At 46.3% G+C, this 20,732-nt stretch overlaps 1 protein-coding gene across 3 annotated transcripts in view; it reads right to left on the bottom strand.

Annotated features, from left to right (window-relative positions):
* Positions 1-20,732, bottom strand: part of IFT172 (intraflagellar transport 172) — a 33,043-nt gene that overhangs the window by 235 nt on the left and 12,076 nt on the right. Inside the window, exons 15-48 of one of the 3 annotated variants that reach the window (XM_019630349.1) lie at positions 19,123-19,235; positions 18,114-18,281; positions 15,302-15,438; positions 14,954-15,061; positions 13,447-13,531; positions 13,050-13,142; positions 12,472-12,549; positions 11,975-12,223; positions 11,734-11,812; positions 11,409-11,529; positions 11,095-11,239; positions 9,871-9,960; positions 9,191-9,288; positions 8,903-9,038; positions 8,704-8,820; positions 8,243-8,385; positions 7,502-7,595; positions 7,277-7,341; positions 6,906-7,086; positions 6,561-6,670; positions 6,315-6,444; positions 4,378-4,476; positions 4,092-4,201; positions 3,893-3,956; positions 3,689-3,775; positions 3,275-3,391; positions 2,610-2,720; positions 2,294-2,413; positions 1,672-1,767; positions 1,261-1,320; positions 1,077-1,175; positions 630-783; positions 365-456; positions 26-158 (exon numbers count right to left, since the gene is read on the bottom strand). In XM_019630349.1, the coding sequence (XP_019485894.1) occupies positions 69-158; positions 365-456; positions 630-783; positions 1,077-1,175; positions 1,261-1,320; positions 1,672-1,767; positions 2,294-2,413; positions 2,610-2,720; positions 3,275-3,391; positions 3,689-3,775; positions 3,893-3,956; positions 4,092-4,201; positions 4,378-4,476; positions 6,315-6,444; positions 6,561-6,670; positions 6,906-7,086; positions 7,277-7,341; positions 7,502-7,595; positions 8,243-8,385; positions 8,704-8,820; positions 8,903-9,038; positions 9,191-9,288; positions 9,871-9,960; positions 11,095-11,239; positions 11,409-11,529; positions 11,734-11,812; positions 11,975-12,223; positions 12,472-12,549; positions 13,050-13,142; positions 13,447-13,531; positions 14,954-15,061; positions 15,302-15,438; positions 18,114-18,281; positions 19,123-19,235 (3,839 nt within the window). In that variant the 3' untranslated portion in view covers positions 26-68. Of the gene's footprint in view, positions 1-17; positions 159-364; positions 457-629; positions 784-1,076; positions 1,176-1,260; positions 1,321-1,671; positions 1,768-2,235; positions 2,414-2,609; positions 2,721-3,274; positions 3,392-3,688; positions 3,776-3,892; positions 3,957-4,091; positions 4,202-4,377; positions 4,477-6,314; positions 6,445-6,560; positions 6,671-6,905; positions 7,087-7,276; positions 7,342-7,501; positions 7,596-8,242; positions 8,386-8,703; positions 8,821-8,902; positions 9,039-9,190; positions 9,289-9,870; positions 9,961-11,094; positions 11,240-11,408; positions 11,530-11,733; positions 11,813-11,974; positions 12,224-12,471; positions 12,550-13,049; positions 13,143-13,446; positions 13,532-14,953; positions 15,062-15,301; positions 15,439-18,113; positions 18,282-19,122; positions 19,236-20,732 lie in introns of those variants that run through there. The other 2 variants (XM_019629524.1, XM_019631060.1) reach the window with 2 other exon arrangements.

Raw genomic sequence — 20,732 nt, 5'->3', positions numbered from 1 at the left:
GAATACAGTGGTCTCGGTTACTTACAAGACTTTAATAAGGGAGAGAACTCTTCTCTGAGCTTTACCAGCTACTGAAAGGAAAAGCTGGTGCTGGGCAGCCCCCCACACCACTGGCTGATGAATTTCAGCACATCCTGGCACAGTGGGCTGTGGGAGATCTGTGGGCAAACAGAAAGAACAAGAGAGGAACTCATCAGTCCTGAGACACACATCCCTGTGGCAGAGAAAATCAGCGCCATCTCAGTGTGGGCAGCGGGGTTCAGAAGCCGCACCTGCCTTCTTGACACTCCCGCCCACCCTTCAAGTGGTTGGTTTTCTTCAGCACTGTTCTCCCTGGCCCCTCCCGCAAATCTCACGCTCTAACCTTGATAGCCATAAGGAACTTATTCCAGTTGTCCTTGTTAGCTGCTTTCCCCGGCCGCTTAAATTCAATTTTGTTCCTCAGAATGGGGTATCCTATGGGGAAAGAAAAAAAGGGATCGAGGGGGAAAACAGTCATTTAGGGTTAGAAAATAGGATGTTCTTGTCTTCTGCATCCTTTCCTGAATCCCAGTAAAATAGTTCCCTGATTCTGCCGTTTCCCCTCCTATGTGCTCTCCACAGAAGTGGGGTGCTGTCCGGTTCTGTACCTGTAATGAGGCAGGGCAGTGCCCGAACGCCAGTGCTTGCCGCCACCAGAGAAGCCTCGTAGGCGCCGCGCTCGTCCCGAGGCAGGACCTGCTCCAGCCGCTGGTCCATGGAGACTGTGAGCACCCAGTCTCGGACCTCTTCTCTCTGAGCCTCCTGGGAAGGACGGAGGGGGGCAGGAGGTTCATGCACAGCAGGGCAGGGCACATGGAGGGTGGTGAGTGGGGGTGCACTGCTAAGCCGTAATCCTTGCACCCATAAAGGATCCTCCTTGGATTGGGGGTCGTAGCTACAGCCTTAGCTTTTCCCTCTGCATCTACTTTTACTGAAGGAACAGTGTTGCTGACTGATGCCCATTACAAAGGGCTGGGAGGACCAACCTAGTGTCCTCCCTTCTCAATGCACTCAGCTCTGGCGAGGCCTCCCGTTCTCCAATCCTGTGGCCTTACCAGTACGTGCTGCTTGGCTGGGAGTGGCACCTCAAAGGGAATGTCTGTATCCTGAAAGTCAGAGTGGTCAAGGGCATCCAGAGTCCCTTCTTCAATTGCCTGTGGCACAGTGGGCAGCCATGAGATAGGAACAGCTTGTGACAGGCAAAACCTCCCAACCTCTGGGCATAACTGTCCGACTCACATCGGTCAGATCCAAAAAGCGGTTGAGGAAGATGAATGCCATGTTCTCCCAGCCAACTGCCTGCAACAGAAAAGTTGCAAGTGGGAGTGAGCTGCTGGGCATGAATGCTCCTCCAGGGTGCAGGGGAGAGAATCCAGGAAGATACAGGGAAACGATATCCTCCATAACATCAGCCCCACACTCAGCTTTGCTCTACCTTCCAACTTTTTTTTTTTTTAAACTTTATTGGGGAACAGTATTTTTGTCTTCAATCTAGTTGTGGAGAGCCCAGCTCACTAGCCCATGTGAGAATTGAACCGGCAACCTTGCTCAGAGCATGCGCTCTAACCAACTGAGCCTCCCGGCTGCTCCTACCTTTCAACTTTTGATTTTCTTATCTCCTCAACCCCACCCTTCCACTTCCCAGCTCACCTTGGCAGCAGTGCCTGCTTCATAGAAGGCTTTGTCTGCAGGTAGCAGCTGGGTGTGACGTAAGAGTGAAACAGAAAGCCTGGCAGCCACAGTTTCCTATGGATTAAAAGTCAAAGCATTGTGATCCTGGCATAATTGAGCTACCAGACCAATGATCTTATAAATAAGGCAGCCACAGAACCAGAAAACCAACAATCAATATTAAACTGCTCTGGATCTCAAGCAGTTCTGGGTCTTAGTTTTTTTCATCTGCAGGTAGAACTGGGTATAGATTATTTCTAAATTTCCTTCCACTTCTAGAGTTCTATCATTCAAGTACATCAAATAATGACACAATTACTCTCATGAATAAGCCAAAGGTATGTGTAGATTATAAGAGGTGAATACAGAAGTCATGGGATTTGAATGTTTAACCATAATGAGGCTGGAGCTAGGTGGGCACAGAGCCTTAAGAAAGTCAATGGAATATAGGAAGAAAACCATCGCAGCAAGGTTCAAGATTTACTTAAACAGAAGGGAGGTTAGGAGAGAAGCTTGAGAATCCAGAACTTGAATTCACTCAACTTCATACATGTGAAGATGGCGTCCACAAGACTGAATGTGCCTCCCCCCTCCATCTCACCAGCTGCTTGACGCTCTGGGCTGCAGAGCGAGTGGCATAGTAATGTGCGATGAGCAGCATTGTCTCAAACTCCTCGTGGGCTGGAGAGTTTGCCTCACTGGACTTCACCAGGTTTTCACACTAGAGCAGGAAGAGAGCACAGCCGGGGTCAGGGGTCAGAGGATTGCCAGGGCCACAGAGTGGTCAACCGATGGCCACCTGGACAGAGGAAGGTACAGTACGTCGGAGGGTAAAGATCTGTGTGCATGAAAGAAGACACAAAGACAGGGACAGGTGGGGTAGCCTTGTCACTCTGTTGTTGACCCGACTTCCTCACCAGGTTGAAGAGGACGTCCCGAAGATCGGCCCAGCTATGATAGGCCTCAGCGCTGTCGGTCCCAGGGGAGCTCACCATGTCGGTGAAGATCCTTTTGTAGATGTTGAAATTCTGAAGGTAGAGAGGGAGAAAGAGCTGAGTGAGAAGGGAACAACTATAAGAGAAAATCAGTGGAGATGGGTTCAAAGAGAGTAAAACCAGGCTGCAAATGTGTGTGTGGAGGAGCTAGGGGCCAATGATGGAGAAAGTTGATGATTTTTTTAGGGCAGATAAAGAAGAGTAAGAAAATAACTATTTCTTACTGGTGCTTTGACTGTGGGAAAATGTGTGAAAACGAACACACAGTGTGGATGGACTAATCCTCCAGAGAGTTGTGATGCTCAGATAGGAGAGTGGTGTTCACTCACTGGAGAAAGTTAAGGGCTTCATCTCTGAAAGACTGTCCCCTGTGTGTTGGCTAAGAGCTTGGGAGGTTGTTGGTGCTTCTTCAATGGGTAAATCCTCCAGAGAGGTTGTACATTTCAGAAGAGACTTGGGTGGGGTTGCTGGGCATGATGCTGGTCAAGAATCCTTTGAGAAGACAGTTCCTAAGGGGATGGGTGGCTCTCGAGGAGAAGGAAACAATTTCCTTGAGGCAACATTCATCCCAAGGAGCAAGCTGGTACCTGTGGGTTAGCAGGGGCTCCATGTTGCACATACAGGGCCAGTGCCTGGGCATAGCCACCCTCTCGGATCAGGTGAGTCGCGTACAAAGCCACGTACTTGTGCAGAATTTTGTAGTTCTGTCCAGGGGTGAAGGAAAAGTATGGGGGAGGTTGGGATCAATGAGACCAGGCAATGAGGGTGGGTGGTGACTTGAGGCTGTGCATTTGCCTCAGAGGCCAAGGGCATATGCAAGCGAGGCCCAGCTTGACCTCTGACCCCAACTTCAGAGTATGGAAGGCTGCGCTCTCTGATGCAGATTAGGCATCTTTGGGGTTTGGGCTTTGGAGGAAGTAAGCTAGATACAGCTCTGGGACTGGTGGGGAGTCAACGGAACATGTACGGAGGAGCTGGGAATGGGAGGAAGAGAGCAGTACCTGCTTGGTAGCTATTTCGATGCACTTGTCCCAGTGGCCCTGCTCCATGTACAGATCCAAAGCAGCCACCACATCCACACCCACCAGCTATGGATCAATTGAAGACAGTTACATGAGGAGAGAGATGACATGGGGGGAGGAGAGGGAGAGAATCTCTTGAGCCTCTCCATGCCTTCTGCCTCCTGCTAACTCCGCAAGTCTCACCGAGTCCACTTTGCCCTGGTTCTTGAGGAACTCTTTATAATGCTGGTCCACATAGTCTTCATACCTGTGAAGATGTGCAGAGGTCTCACACTTACTTCATGGTCCCGGGATGCACACCCTGCCCATGAGAACTTTCTCCCCCAGTCTTTACAAAAGGAAGGAAGGGAGGATTTCCCCGTGAGAAGGGGCATGAGCTTACCGGGGATCTAACTCCTTGGCCACACGCTTGGCCTTGTTCCACTCCTCACCCTCAATGAAGGCATCAATGGCTTCCTTGACTAGGTCCAGGTTCAGGTAGAGCTCTGCAGCCTGCAGTGGGAAATAAGGCTGAAGGTCATCTTTCCCCTCTACTTCTTAGTCTCCCATTTCCCCAGAACTACATGCCTGCCAAGAGCCCCACCTCACACACCCTCCTGGGTGTAGATGTCACCATTCCACCCATCTCTGCGGAATCTATGTCTTTTCAGCCCCAGCACCCTACTTACTGCATTGTGCTTTCCAATCCCAATCAGCTGGGGTCCTACAGCCCGAACTACTTCCAGGCTGCGTGGAGGAGGCAGAAACTTGATGGCGAGTTCAGCTGCCTGAGTGGTTGAACAGAAGATGGAAATGGGGTGGAGAGACAAATACTGCTGGGGGGGTCCTCGGCCTGATCTGTTTTTCCCTCCAGTTGCCAACTTTCTCTCTTAAACTCTCCCTCACTTTCCACCCTCCTGGGAAAAGCCTGCCCCCTGGTCCATCAGAACCTTTTAAATGACTATCAGAGGACCCATCCAGTACCTCTCAGCTCCTCATCTTTAAGACATTCTAAGGTCACTGCATTTGGTCCTGCCGCCTTTGACAACCTAGTTTCTCAAGTTCTTTGTCACAAATAGAACCTTGGTAGTATGGTATAAAGAAACTCTAAAACAGGAGTCCAGGGCATTCTGTAAATATTTGTGTTGGGCTATTCTGAGCTTCAGTTTCTTCATAAGAGTGATGGTTGGTTTAGGTTTGTACTGTCCAGAACAGTAGCCACTACTCACATTTGGCTAGTCCCAATCGAGATGTGCTCTAAGCTTAAGTACACACTGGATTTCAAAGACTTAGTATGAAAAAAAAGGGAATGTACAATAGCTCAATAAATTTTTACTTTTTATGTTTGATTATATGTTGAAATAATAGTTTAGATACATTGCGTTAAACAAAATGTTATAATTATTTGTATCTGTTTCCTTTGACTTATTTGAATGTGGCTACCAGGAAATTTCAAATCACATGTGCGACTTACCTTTGTGACCTGCACTGTATTTCTATCAGATAGTGCTGGTCTAGATGATCTTAGCGACAACGTCCAACCCTAAAACTCAGTAGTTTTATAAACCCAAGTGTTCTATAAGGTCACTCTATTTCCACTGTGATGCTGACATCCTCACCAGACTTTAATTTCCACATGGTCTAGTTTAGCTATAGATTATGCTAACCTTCCTGGTCTTTCCCCCACTTATTCTTGCCTCTCTTTCTTTACCTGACAAACCTTTCAAAGCTTAAAGTGCCCCCATCCAGGAAGCCATCCTCTGACTAATCTGAAGAAGGTACATTCATGCACAGACCCAGATAAACAATGCCCCAGAGTAAGACAGCAGATGCTTAGTAAGTGCTTGCTGGTTAAAATCTGTTAAACTCTCATAACCAATCATCAGTCCTTCTTTCTGCTTCCTTCCCCTCCAATTTCTAGGGACTATTCAATTACAAGGCCTCAGAAGCCAATAGGAAATTTTGCAAGGGCATCATTGAACTAACATTTTATTTAAGGGACTGATCAATTGCCACCTCATAACTCCTAATACCATATTTCCCTGAATCTAAGGCACATTATTTAAACTGTACCTGTATCCCTATTTCAAAGATACTAAAATGTGATTTTATATCTATATGTCTTAGAACTGATGAAACATATTGGTTTGGCTTAATCTGCTAGAGGCTTCTTTTCAGGAGCTGCTGGGTAGAGAAGCCTCTGCTTTCTTTATGGCCTCCATCTGGCCCCAGCTCCAGGGTCTTGGTTTGCCCTTCAGCTCTGGTCCTAGGTCTAATTCCTCCCTCACAAAGCCCCCCTGACCCCTCCAACCTACGGAGATCTCACCCTTCTCTGAACTTCACTTTGAATCACACACTTTAGTGATCACTTAGATACAGTATTAATTAATTGAGCCACATGTTAGTCTAACTTCCCCCAATTTCTGGCTGTCAGGGTTCTGTCTTATATCCCCTTTTACAGCCTTCATAGGTTCTGGATCTAGCATCCAGCAAGCACTCAACAGATACCTGCTACTTGATTGAAAACAAAAAGACACAGGAGGAAAAAGATGGGTGTCTGAAAAGGAATGCTGGGTATGAATGGAGGCCCAGAAACAGAGGGCCAGGGAGGGTGTGGCAGCCTCACCTTCATCCAGCACTTCTCCACCAGGCTGCTGCTTCCTGAGTCCCGCACTTTGAGGTAACAGTCGACTGCACGACTATACTCTCCAGCCTGCTCCCACTGTCGAGCTTGTTCCACTAGTCCCTCCATGCCCCTATAGAGATGACAGTGCCATGACCAGGAAGGGGGAGGGGCAGCGTGGCCTATCCTGTGTGCACTTTCGGACCCACCCCCAGCCCTGCCAACATTTCCTGGCTCCTGGCTTCATACCTGGCGCCCTTCTTGGTAGCTTCTCGCTCATACTCTTCCTGCAGAGCTTCCAGCTGGCCGGGTACATAGTCCTTGCAGATCCGCAGGGCATCGCTCCATAATCCAGCCTCCTGCTCGGAGTTCCAGGTATCAGGGCAGAGGCAGGCATGACCGCTTCCTACTGCTACACACATGCCATGGCCCACTGCTGCCTGGGTCTTTGGACCTCTCTTCTTCCTCTTTCTCCCCAGTGCTAACCTCCTCAGTACTATGCTAATCTTTCTCAGCACCAGCGGTCAGTGTAGGGCTCTGTGGGCTCTCACACACTCCCACGCTCCCCTCATGGTCCTGAATCCGGTGCCCTACCTTATAATAGTTGAGGGCCAGGCCCGGTTTCTGGGCCCGAAGCAGCAGTCCTTCGGCTTTCTGAAAGTCCTTCTCCTCCAAGGCTCCCCGGGCCTGCCCCACCAGCACCTCGGTGACGCTGTCAGGGTCGTGGGCCTCGGCCACACGCTGAGCGGCCTCCCAATCCTGGTTATGGACAAACCTGCTTCCAGATGGGGACAGGAGAGGCTAAGTACAGGACTGAGGCCTTAACAGTGGGAGGCAAACAGCCATGTCACTGAGGGGGTGTAAGATTTATTGGTACTAGGTTTAGATGAAGATGAGGATGAAAATGAAAGATCATGGGACTAGGTCCGGGAGGAGAGGGTTAAGGAATTTCTGCGGTAACTTACATGAGAACTGCTTCCTTGGGTTTACCAGCCCTGATGAATTCAGCTTCAGCCTCTTCAAATTTACCCTATAGGAGAGAAGGGCAGCCATACATGATGAGAAGGAGATTGGCATCACAAGCAGCCATTCCACAGGAGGTGTGAACACCTGGCAGGAGTGGACTAGGGGATGGAAAGGAGGGCCTTGTGGTCAGGATCAAAAGCAATGGAGAAGTATCACATCCATACCTCATCCTCCAGGTACATAGCATATCTGAGATGAATCTCGGGGGTTTTCTGCTTGAGGGCCAGCCGAGAGAGTTCAAAAGCAAATTCAAAGGAGCTGAAAGGGAAGGTGCAGATAAAGTTTGTCTACTCAATACGTCCCTTTATAAGAGGAAAAGAAAAACGGGGCAAGAGAAAAGGGCAAGAATTAAGGGGAAGAAATATGACAGATTAAGAAAGACCATCAGTAGAGACACATACAGAAATATAAAGGAAGACAGGCAGGCAGTGCTGTCACCGTGGGTCAGAAGACAACAGGAAAAGCCGTGCCTTCCCTGAGAGGATGAAGAAGGGGGGTGGGCAGGAGGGAGGGGATGAGGAGCCTCACAGCACTGTGCTGTCCTAGTGCTCCCCTCATTGTCCTGAGCCACAGTTACATTCGCAGAAAAGCCGTCCCTCAAAGAGGAAGATTATGCTCAGCACTCTGACCTGGTGCAAGATTACTGCTGGCATTCCTAACATTTGCTTAAGAAAAGCTCATTTTGCATTTAAGGAAATCAGGTTTCCATTACTCAAAAGTAAATTACTGGCTTAGTGCATTTTAGCTTTGAAAGCTGGTCAGTCCTTCCAGGGATCTCTCCTTACCACAGTTCTTCACTATGCCTCAGCTTTTAGAAATGCTTCTGAGTTACACATCAGTTTCCTTTCTCTAGGTGGAGGCTCTGTCTGGAATGGGGTCAGTGGAGAGAAGGCTTAGGGCCTCACCAGTTGTCGGCAGCATGGTCAATAGCAGCTTCCAGGAGTCCCAGCTTATTAAGCAGTCTGACTGCAGCCTCTCCTCTCAGGCTCTTTGCCCACAGGTAGGCCACGTGTTTGTGGGCATTAGCTCCTCCGTGAGTTTTAGCCACCTGCAAAGCAAAGCCACTCAGCAGTCTTCCAGTGCAGGGGGACATGGCCGCTCCCTCCTTGTCTCTGCCCTGACCTCAGCTTTGGCAAGGATCAGGTACCCGGGCAGAACAACAGAAAGAGGGATACATTTCAGGGTCTCTCAACCTGTTTAGGGTCCAGGGATCGATTTCAGGCAGTCACAAACCCTCAAAATTGCATGAGAAATTCTCTGTATAGGTGTGGATGTTTTTCAAAGAAACCCACAACCGGTTTAGAATTAGTCACTTGACAGTGGGAAAGAAGGATGGCTGTCCCCCAGTGTGGCCTGGATTCCTTACCCGGTAAGCCTCTTCCCAAAGCCCGTTGGACCGGTACATGTTCACTGTTGCCTTCCATTCCTGGGCCTCCAGGAAGTGGTACTCAGCCTCCTGTAGTCGGCCTTCAGCCTCCAGCTCCTGGGGACAGGTGGGTCAGGTTGGAGAGATGGGGAGATGGAGCCTGTTTGAGGAGGAAATGGGCAGGGACAAAAGGGCTCACCTTGCCCAGATGTAGGTGTGTGTCACTGAGGAGATCTGGGTGGTGCTTCCCGACCAGGCGGATCATATCATCATACAACTTGTGCTTTTTGAACATGGTGATGGCGAGATCAGCCTCTTCCACCGTCACATACAGCCTGGGGAAGGGACGGGAGATACACCTGGGGCTTCCCAGACCCACATTCCCGCTGCTAGAGTCATTCCTCAGTGGTCCTGCCACTGCCTTCTGGGCACAGGGCACACACTCCCACACCTCATCCCACCCTCCAGCCTTGACGCCTCAGCTCACCTCTCCGCCTCTCGGAACTTGCCCTGCTTCTCCATCTCCTGAGCCTGGGTGATGTACAGCACCGACACATCTTCTGGTCGCATGCACTTCATCGCCAGCTGTGCACACAGAGCCAAAGTAGCCTCAGGTGCCAATTCCCAAGGAAAGCAGAGGACTATGCAGAGCGGTCAGGGAAGTGGGGCTTCAGGGAACCTTTCTCAGGAACCCTGAACTTTCCCATCAACCACAGGACTCTGGTTACTGCCACTCTCCTAGTTAGCTCAGGGAATTCCAAGTCCATAAGGAGTCAAGTCAGAACTATATCCTGCTAAGGCAGGAGGGCCAGGGATGCCCTGTGTTGGGGGTATATGTTCCCATTACCATTCTCCTACCTGACCCACCAGATTCTGAAAGCAGGAGCGAGAACACAATTCCCAATGTCACTAGCGTGTCAGGAGTGGCATTCCAGATTCCCCAGTTCCCAAGCCCATCTGCTCTTCAGAATTACAGGTTTGGGAACATGGGCCTCTCTTCATCCTTATCTTTCCCTGTGGCTAAGGATCAAAGTTACCCAGACTATATTTCGGTACTTTCTCAGCTTTCTGGGAACCCATGGAGGTGGGAGATCAGACACTAAGGAAAGTGGCACCACAACCACAAAGGCAGAACTCTCTGATCATGAACTTCGCCCCCTTTTCTACCTTGTGAGCCTGCTCCCAGCGGCCGGCCTGGGTGTACATGTCTATTGCATCTTTTGTCCGGTCCCCCTTAATGTAGAGCTCCTCAGCAATCTGTGGTTGAGAGAGGCAGATGCAAAAGGTCAGAGCAAGAGTTAAAGCAGCCTGTAGGAGGAAAAAACAAACCTCAGCTGGGACGAAGTAGAGTGTGGGATACCATTATCGTACAATCACAGAGGAGAAAAGATGGCTATGGGTGTCTCAGCCCTTCTACTATTTTGAAGAAGGACCAGCTGAAAACAGTATGAGGACAATACAATGGGAGTCTAAAAGGATCTCGCCTTAGGATGTAAAGAAAAGGGAACCCTTGTGCACTGTTGGTGGGAATACAAATTGATCCAGCCAATATGGAAAACAGTATGGAGGTTCCTCAAAAAATTAAAAATAGAGCTACCATATGACCCAGCAATTCTACTTCTGGGTATTTATCTGAAGAAATCCAAAACAGTAATTCAAAAAGATATATGCACCCCTATGTTCACTGCAGTGTTAGTTACAATAACGAAGATATGGAAGCAACCTAAGACTATTGGATAAATAAGATGTGGTACATCTATACAATGGAATGTTAGTCGGCCATAAAAAAAATGAAATTTTACCATTTGCCACAACATGGATGGACCTAGAGAGTATTATGCTAAGTGGAATAAGTCGGACTAAGAAAGACAAATACCACATGATCTCACTTATATGTGGAATCTTAAAAACAGGATAAACAAAAAAAACAGAAACAGACTCATACATACAAAGAACAAATTGATGGTTTCCAGATCAATAAATTATATAAATGTCTAACCAGTGTACTGTACATCTGAAACTAATATAAAATAATATTGAATGTCAACTGTAATTGAAAAATAAAAATTAAAAAAAATACATTTTTTTTAAAAAGGACCTGGCCTTTCTGCAATGCAAGGCAATTCTGTATTTTAACTAAGTTAGAATTATTCATGAAAAATCACTAATGCTGACACAGGAGAGCTACAGACTCACTTTATATATTTGGGAGAGGGGTCTGTGTCATGTTGGAATGAAACAGGGTCAGTAAACCGCTTTTTCCCCATTTAGGGTGGTGATGCTGTTGGTCCCAGAAAGAAGGATTTGGTGAGCTGGCCCCCATTTCCTGCTCTGGGTTTCCTCCTTATTCTCCTGCAATGCCTCAGGCTGCAGAAAGGGGCTCTTCCTCACCTCATACTCCTGCAGAGACGCATAGTGTTGGGCCACTCGAGGATAGTATTTGGACGCAGTGTTCCGGTCCTGCAGATCTAATATATAAATTGCCTTCTTCCACTGGCGGGCACCCAGGGCAGCTTCAATTGCCTTAATGGAGCACCTGGCATAGTTGGGAAAGATAATATGTCAGAGGGAAGAGGAAGATGGATGGAGGTAAACAGACACCTCGAGCATCCTCCACCCTATATTTTGAGACCTCTCTTCTTATAGGCCTTGGTGCCCTTACTTGCCCCGGCACCAATCTCATTTGCACCCCCAGGCGTCCATACCTGGCTTCAATATAGTGATTAATGGCTGCATCGAGCTGCTTCTGCTGTACCAAGTGGTCTCCCCATGCCTCCTCTAGTCTCACCACTTCCACTGGGAATGCCAATCGAGCCAGCTCCACCGCTGCCAGAGATGGAGAGGGAACTCAGCTCAGACTTCCATAGATGGGACTCAGGAAAAGCAAGACAGAGAAACAAGTGGAAAACAGATGAGAAGTTGAGCAATGGAGGAGAACTAAAGCCAGTCAACCTGGACAGATGCCCCAAGATAGGTGTTTGGGCAAGAGCCTATGACAACGAAGGCTGGGTATGGATGGCCGGTCGGTACCTTTCATGAAGGCGCTGCCTTTACAGTAGCACTCCAGGGCCCGCTGTGGATTTCGAATCTTCTCAAAGAGATCACCTGCCTGGTAACACATACTGTATTACAATGACACCCCCACTACACAAAGAATCAAGTATCAGCCCCAAAAGGAAGAGAATCAGTCACCAGTCAGGGAGGGCTGTGTGCTCTAAGGTAGGAGAGGGGGACTGAGCCCTGGAGTTAAGGAACAGGAAGTCAGCCATACCCTTTCATACAGTCCGCCCTTGATAAGGGCTGCAGTGATGTGTTCTACCAGCTCGGTGTTGGCTAGCAGTTCCTCTTGGGTCAGCACCAGCCGAGCAGCTCTGGCAGGCAGCCCCGCCTTAAGGTAGAGGCTGATGGCTGCTAGCCCATCCCCTTGGCTCTCCTGCAGTTCACCTGCTCGCTCCTCTTGCTGTGTGTCCATCAGCCACTGGTAGTAACCTCGGCGCAGTTTCTCCAGGGCAGGATGCCCCTGGACATGCAACAGAGGAGAACTAGGACTCACATCCCTCCTTCCGGCCCTTCCTCCTACCTGCTACATCCCATGCCTCTCCAATCCCACTGCAACAACGGAAATCCTCCTGGACACGTGTCCTAACTCCTCACCATACCGGCTCCCAGCCCCAACCCTGGTCCAGTTCCCACAGCCTCCTTGACAAGAGCTTTCTGATACAGGTGGAACCGAGTTCTGAACCACTGTGGAGAAGACAGAACCGGTACCTTGGCAACAGCCACGGCGATACACTCGTCCCAACGGTGTAGCTCCTGGTACATGTTCATGGCCTCCTCGACAGCATTCTAGGGGAACCCAGGCAGAGGAAAGAGGGACACCGGGAAGATAGGAGGATCAGAAATCAGCAAGCTCTCCTCAGCCTGCCTAAGGTGCCAGCCCATGTGGCCTTTACTTATATACAAGCAGATGTGGATTTATGGTGAAATTAAAAGAAGCTTGAGCTTCAGGGCACCTTATTTGCACAGGCCCCTTCTAGGGCTGTTTTTCTTAAAGAGAGCTCCTCAGATTGTATGCTTTGGGCCCCACAAAACCTGGATCTACCTCCATGCACAAGAATTACAAAGACAGGCTCTGGAGTAGAGAGAGAGATTTTTTATGAAAGAAAGAGATATTGTAAGGACTGATGCAGAGGAGGAAACTGAGAAATAAAACTAATGGTATCAACATTTCTAAAAGTTCTCCCCAAACCTCTGGAGGCCCAGCTGACCAGTGCTCTTCCCTCCCGAGTCTGCCTCTTTTTTCAGCTCTGATTTCCTCTTCCATCCAGCCCCTCTTCTCCTGTTACCTGTTCTAAGAAGATCATTTCAGCCAGCTTGTAATTCTTCTCCAGCATGGCTAGACGTGCTCGGACCTGGTAAAAGTCTGTGCCTTCTCCGCCCTGCAGGGAAAAGGGAGGTTCTGGTTATGCTGTCGGTGCTGCAGGAGCCATTATGTGTGTGCAGGCTGAGACAGGAAGGCCAGAGAGACGTGGAGGCTAAAAGGCTTGGGAAGCTGAAAAGCTTCATGGGGCTTAGAGCCTTGAGATTTGTCAATTAATTGCAAAATGGTGCAACTCGAAGGTGCAGGTGGGGTGGGCAGGGTAGAGGAAGTTAGCCATGGCTGGAAAGGTAGGAATCGTGGAGCTGGGAACTAAGAGAAATCTCAGCTGGAGAGACCGAATGAATCAGGGGGATAATACTTGCATATTCCTGAGACACTTGATCTGCAATCTCATTAGTCTCATGCAGGAATCGAGCTTTGGCTACATGGCCCAAAGCAGAAAAGCACCTGCAGTGTGGAAGCAACAATAGTAATATTATTACAGGATCATCACTAATTCATTGGTTCAGCAGGTATAAACTATTATGTGCCAGGCACTGTTCTCGCCAAAGCTGGAGACACAAAGGTGGATAAGACAGATGAAGACATTGCTCTCAGGGAACTTACTTTCTAGTGGAAACAATCAGTAAACAAATACACAAAGATAATTTGAGAGAATGAAAAATAAAATGTGTGATATTAGACAGTAACTGAGGGGACTATTGAAGTTGGTAGTCAGAGAAGGCCTGTCTGAGGAGCTGACATTTGAGCTGAGACCTGAATACAAGAAAGAGGCAGTAATGGTAAGATGGGGAGAAATTATTGTTGGCAGAGAGAACAGCCAGTGTAAAGGCCCTAAGGCAGGAGTGAGTCTGACATGCTCAAAGAGCCAAAAGGATGCCAGAGCAGCTGGAGGCTGATGGGCAGTCGGTATGTGGTATGCAAAGGAAGTAGAGGAAGGATACTGTAAGGCCTTCAGACATGACAAAGAGTGTGGTTTTTCCATTATAATACAACAGTAAGCTACTGGTAGGTGCTGAACAAGTAAATGACATAATCTAATTGATGTTTTAAGAAAATTATCTCAGTTGCTATGGGGTGTATGCTCTTAGGGGTATAAGAACAGTCTCAATGAGACTACTTAGGAGGCTTTTGCAACACTGTGGGTAGGAGATGGTGGTGGCCAGTTCTAGGGAGTAGACAGTGCAGCTGGACAGGTAAGAGATTCAAGTATATGTTTTAAAGACTCTGGAATGGGATCCTTAGGACTTGCTGACAGTCCAGCTATGCGAGGCATGGGGAAAAGGGATCAAGGATGACTCCTAACCAAAACAGCAGCAGTTGACATTTGTTGAGCACCTAAAATCTGTGCTCTTTGCACATTCTCTCACTTGTTCTTCACGACCACTACCGTTCTTCTTTACCACCCTTTGAGGTGAATTCTGTTATTATCCCCATTTTACATACAGCAAATCGAGAAACCAAGGCTTGGAGATGTTATGTAATCTCTCTAAGGTTACCCAGGTTGGTAAGTGGAGCCAAGATTTGAACTCAAAGAGTCTGGGGTCCCAAGTTTGTCCTATTAACCACACTCCTTTACCTTACTTGAAATACGTGCTTCAATGCATGGATTGTGGGGTATGGGTGTTAAAAACTTTGAAGGGGTACCTAATTCGTGGAAGGGGAGGCAAAATCAGTAAAAGACATACTCTCACAATGTAGGATGGGAGGATGTTTGGAATAACTGTACTACAGGAGTGTTTTATCACGTTCGTTGGTATGGGAAGGGAAGCAGTGCCTTCACACTGGGTAGGAGCTGCCCACACGTAAAACACCCATGTGGTCAGTCATCCTAGCTGCTGGGCACCTCAGCTCTACAGGCCCCCTCACCTCTCAGCAATGTGCAACTGCCTTGCCTCTAGCGCCAGTTTACTCAAGGTTTTCCACATTGCCTCTGTTTCTGGGGTCATTTCCAGAGTCTCCAAGAAGTCTGTTGCCCTGGAGAAGGAGGGAACCAAAGCACAAAGAATGACTCCAGGGTCAGGAAGATACCAAAGAATATTGGCAATGGGGCAGGGGAGGGGAAGGCCAGGCAATTATTTGTCCTTTCTGTCTAATCTCCTCCCTGGATCACCAGGTCCTGTTCAGCTAGGGTCTGTTTTACAACCCATCCCAGGTCTTCCTCTCTCAGAACCAGGCTTTCCCACCACTATGCTGGTTACCAGCCCAGCCCCTCACCGGGTGTAGTTGCCATCATCAATGGCTGTTCCAAACTCAATAAGGCCCTCATCCAGTGTGTAGGCCACGGTAGTCACACCTTCGGTCACCATCACCTCGGTCTTTCCCTCGCCCCGCTCCAGACCTACAACATCACCCTGTAAAAATTCAAGTCCCCCACCCCACCCAAATTCCAGGTTAGTGTTTCCACGGACTGAACTGCAGATCAGACCCACCCTCACCCAACCCTAGTGCTCACACACGAGGCCTTTGTTTTTCTAACATTTAGTTTCTCTCAAGAAGATAAAAATTCCTTATCTGTGCTACTGTCCTTGGGTTAAAGTACACACCTAGCTGTGAGGGCACTAATGCTGGAGGAAGGGGGGGTGAAGGGGGTAAGGTGACAAAGTGTGGCACCCACTTCTGCTTCCAGTAGTACCATAACCAGGTGTGCTTAAGGATCCTCCCCTTAAAATATTGGGAAAAATATTTTCCCCATATACGTCATGACTTTTCCGACAACCCAGTACAAGCTGAAGCTGGCCCACTTTTGAATGCATTGCTGAGTTTAACTGAAGAAATCACTAGGAATGCTTCCTACCCCCTCTACTACCCTCCTCCCAAAAGAAAGAAAGGAAGGAAGGAAGGAAAGTAAAAGAAAAGAGAAGAGGTCAGTAAGCTAAAACCTGAGCAGGAAAATATGGAAGGTGAGCAAGCAGAAAGGATCCAGTTGCTCTGAGGGCAGACCCAGTGTCAGAAGAATAAACCTTGGGTCCTCCAGCAGGATGAGGAGGCCAAATCTGAGAATCCTCTCTTCAGTAAAGGGAACAAAAGTGGTACAAAAAGTTATTAATATGCCTGACTCCTGCAGAAGCAAACATAAATCATCTCTGGAGGAAAATGTCCATTTTAGGTATTCAGGATTCCAAGAGTCAATGTGACATGAGCTAATAATAATAATAATAATAATAATAATAATAATAATAAAACCCAAAATACAAGTTAATAAACCCCTATAAAGGAGTAAATAATAATGACTAACAACAGTTTTGGATCTCAAAAGGATTTCAGATATTAAAATGACAGTTGTTAAAAAAACAGGTATGGAATATAAAATAATTATGTGTGAAATGTTTGAAGATCTAAAAGATGAAATGAAAAATTAAGCAAGAAATAAGAAACTATCACAAATTGTCAGGCAGATTGGAGAAAAATACATGACCTTATGAAAAATTAAATTTTTAAAGTAAAAACCTCAATGGGTGGTTTAAATAGCAGATTAGACAATGGTGAAAGCTAATTAATGAACGAAAAAATGTACCTAAAGAAATTATCTAGAATGTAGCATGGAGTGAGAAGGAGAAAGGAAATATGAAAGAGAGGTTAAAAAGGCATAAAAGACAGGACAAGAAATCTAACATGCCAAATTAGAGTTCTGATGGAGAGAATAGAGAAACAGCAATGTTTGAAGAGATATAATGGCTGAGAAATTTCCAAGACTGATGAAAATATGTATAGTCAGAAATACAGGAAGCATAATATATACCAAGCAGGATAAATAAAAAGGAAATTTATATTCAGACACATGGTAGTGACACTTCAAAACACATTAAAAAAAAAAGATTTTAAAAGCAACCAGAGAGAAAAGACAGATTACCCATATGAAAATGGTTGTTAATAAACTTCTCAGAACGACAAAGAAAGTCAATCAATGGGACAATATTTGCAAAAGGCTAAGAAAAATTAACTGTTAATCTAGAATTGGGTACTGAGTCCAAGCATCTTTCAAGAAAAAGGCTAAAAAAAAACCATTTTCAGATAATCAAAACTGAGCATTTATCATCAAAAGACCTTCTTTTAAGAAGAAGAAAAATAACTCCAGAGGGACGATTGGCAATGCAAAAAGAAAAGGTAAACAGAGAAACTGGCACTGTGATGGGTAATCTAAACGAATTCTGTCTGCATAAAATGATAATGTCTAACTTTGGGGATAACAAAAGAGAACTAAAATGCTGGACAATGACAAAAGAGAAGTGATCAAAGTTGAAGCCATGTAAGGTCCTTGCATTGTTTGTAGGGGAGGGAACTGAAACTGACTGGGGAGGGGGTGATACTGACTAACTTTAGACTTCGTTAATTTAAGTATAAGGTAATCTTTCAAGGATGACGCTATAGAAATAGGATGTATAACCTCCAAAGCAAAATAGTGAAAAATGTAGTTTAAAAAGGGACAAAACAAACAACCCAAAACACCCAACCTTAATCAGTCTAAAATGAGGCAAGAAAGGAAAAAAAAAAGATACAGAAACAGAGGAAGAAAGTGTCACGTGCTCTATCCACACCCACCAGGCATCCTAGCCTGGCACAGGAGCCTCTCTTCTCTGCTTTCATAGGCACCTCCCAGATTTTGGAAGATTACTTGAGTATATGTGATGTAGTGGGATATGGTCTGATCTGCAGCCTGAAAAACAAGGAACTGGAACTCTAAGGGCTTATCACAGAGAATCAGCACACAAGGAAGTGACCTAGAACTGCTCCTCCTAGCTGAATCTTCCAGCTTAAGGAAACTCTTCATTACGACTTGGTGAATTTCCAGGGCCAGCCACTGTAATAGAGACCCATACTCCAAGGGTCTAATATAATGTCAGGAATCTGAACAAGAACGGTCCCAGGGCCTGGTCCATTGTGAGGAAGGAGTCTAAACTTTACTTATCAACCCGATCACAGAGATTATGGGTGGTGGGCAGAGAAAAGCAAGTAACCTTTGGAGCTTCCTCAGTGCTCTAATTAATCAGCCTGACACTGTGTCTGTGGTAGCCTGGTGTCGACATACCCTGATGGAGGACATGGTGACCCTCTCCGGTGCCTCGATGTTGTACCACACACACAAGCTGTTTCGGTTCTGAGCTACCAGCACATCACTTCCTGGGACCCACTGCACGTAGGAGCAGAAGTTGAGGATCATTGTCTTAGAGCAGCTTTCAATGTCGTACAGATGCAACTGAAGAAGGAAGAGGGAGCACAATTAGAAGGGGATACGCGGTGTCTTCTGAAATTGACCATTTCCCTAGTGGTGAAATGTGGTGAGCTAACCCACCAGTCAGGTACATGATGAATTTCAAAGTTTACTGACCTGCAACCCTTGAAGTTTATGCTGAGTTGTTTATATTCTGACTCTGGCCAAATAGGAGATGACCAAAAGAGCAAAGATCTACACCCTAGGAATTTAAGTTAGCTGAAGGTCAGACTTTCATTCTTAGAATAACTCTGGGCCAGCCTGGATTACAAAAGTTAGGCCACCAGATAAATTAAATGGCCTGGAGATTTGTGATGTGGCTTTCACATTACAATGAAAATAAAATGAAAAATCACCAGATAGTATCTTTGCCCCTGAGGTCGAACCCTTGGTGGTACCACACTGAGATCAGAATCTATCGGGACCAGGAGGAGACTGTCCTCCAGCCAGCTGCAATGTTGTCAGACAAGTGTAGCTGAAGAGCACTGGAGCAGTACGTGTGGGTGAGGGTCAGCTAGGCACGAGGAAGAGGAATGCAGAGGTGAGGAAGCTTCATGGGGGCACAGACTTGTGAAAAGTGACAGAGAAACCAACTCACAAATTTCCCTATTGACCTTGGTGCCGTCAAGACACAATCTCCTTAAGGGTACTATAGGATGGGCTGTGATATCAGATTCAAAGAATGTTGATTCTGTGTTTTTTGTTATGTTACTGGCATAGCACCAAGAAATTATGTCCCATCCTGCCCCCTACAATCCCTGGTAGCAGCTAGTACCACATCCTCTATGGACCAGTCAATGGGTAAGGCCTTAGTAACCCTCCTCACACGAAGTTTCCGGTCCCTGAAGAGAAGCTTGTGCCCAGTTTCATTAAGTTCCAGCCAATCCACACGGCTCTCATGGCTGATGGTGCCAATGTTGTAGCCACCAATCAGATCCACTAGAGATAAAGGAGACAGGGTTAACAAGAGACATTCCACATAATCGTACACAGGGCATGAGGCAGTCTGCAGAAGACTGGCCTTACAATCATATGTTGGGCTTTAAGAATGTTGTGTTAGTCTAGAGCTAGACCATGTCCTGAGGAATGCAAATGACCAATACAACTTAACTTTGCTAAGATGCTTAGGATGCCGGGTTTCTTCTAAAATTGTATACATTTTGTTTAACTCTGTAGGCCCATCAAAACATGTGATTCTTGGAGTTGCCTCCTAGTAGATCAGAACTTCAGAGCAACTGGCTTTTATTACTCACAGAATCCTCTGGAAGGCAGTATTGAGCACGTTAAGGATGCACCCTAGTTACAGCACACCAGTTAGAGAGAGCTGATGAATGACATGACCTTGAGGATCATATTTGCTCCAAGGAGTTACCTGCACATTTGAGTGCCTCTGATGTAAGAGCACTGAGGGGTACACAGTGGTGAAGGCACACTGACAAACTCACAGGAACCTCTGACTAAGGTTAGGCTGGTCAGTGTAGAGGGTGGATATTTTGTTTGGTTTGAATGTTGTCAGTGCAAGAAATGATCACACTTAGAACAGAGCACTCAGGGCTGGCTAGGATACTTTCAGGGAGTCGCTTGAGCAAAACCCATATTCGCAACTCTTATTAATATACATTATTAACAAGCAACATACCTGTCTTTGTTATATATGCTGAAGCTAAAAACCAAATGCCAGCTAATGTCTACAACTGGGAAGACTAACTTAGAAATAAATTTTCCTTTAATTAAACAGCAAAATGATAAAGCCAAGTTTTAATGCCCCCGTTATAAGTAGAGCTGTGGGGACTCTATTTCTGTGAACACTGAAATTATATACAAAATTATGTTACATATATTTTTCTGGGGAAGGATCTATAATTTTCATTAGATACTCAAAGGGGTCGGTGACTCAGAAAGGTTACAAGAAGAACGCTATCGTTTTACATACACTGAAGATAAGACCTCACAGAGTGAGGTGACTTGTCCGAAGTCTCATAGCTCATTACTGCCACTGGGACTTAGTCCATTGGACTATATTATTATTTCCATTGTAGATACAATTCTGAGCTCGGCAATTTGATATGAAATATAAAATTCATGAAGTGTAAAAATAACTTAAGAACAGACCCATATGTATATGCATACTTGATTTATGACAGATAATATTACAAATTAGTGGGTGAAAAATTGACTTTCAATAAATGCTTAAACATGAAAAAAATAAAATTAGATCTCTACCCATATTATGCACAAAAATAAATTCCAGGTGAAAAGCAAAATTTTAAAATGTTAAAAAAGAAAGAAGAAATAAAAGGAAAAAAACAACAACAAAAAAAGTTAAAATATACGAGGGAGGAGGGAAGATTTTTTTAAAAAATAAGACCTCAAAAATCACAAACTATTTCTTAAAAAGTAATAAAATGGACATTAAAATTTAAAATGTCTCAACAC

Source organism: Hipposideros armiger, unplaced genomic scaffold (assembly GCF_001890085.2).
Source record: "Hipposideros armiger isolate ML-2016 unplaced genomic scaffold, ASM189008v1 scaffold_0, whole genome shotgun sequence".
In the NCBI taxonomy this organism is placed as follows: domain Eukaryota; kingdom Metazoa; phylum Chordata; class Mammalia; order Chiroptera; family Hipposideridae; genus Hipposideros; species Hipposideros armiger.
This window is presented reverse-complemented; position numbering and strand designations above follow the sequence as displayed.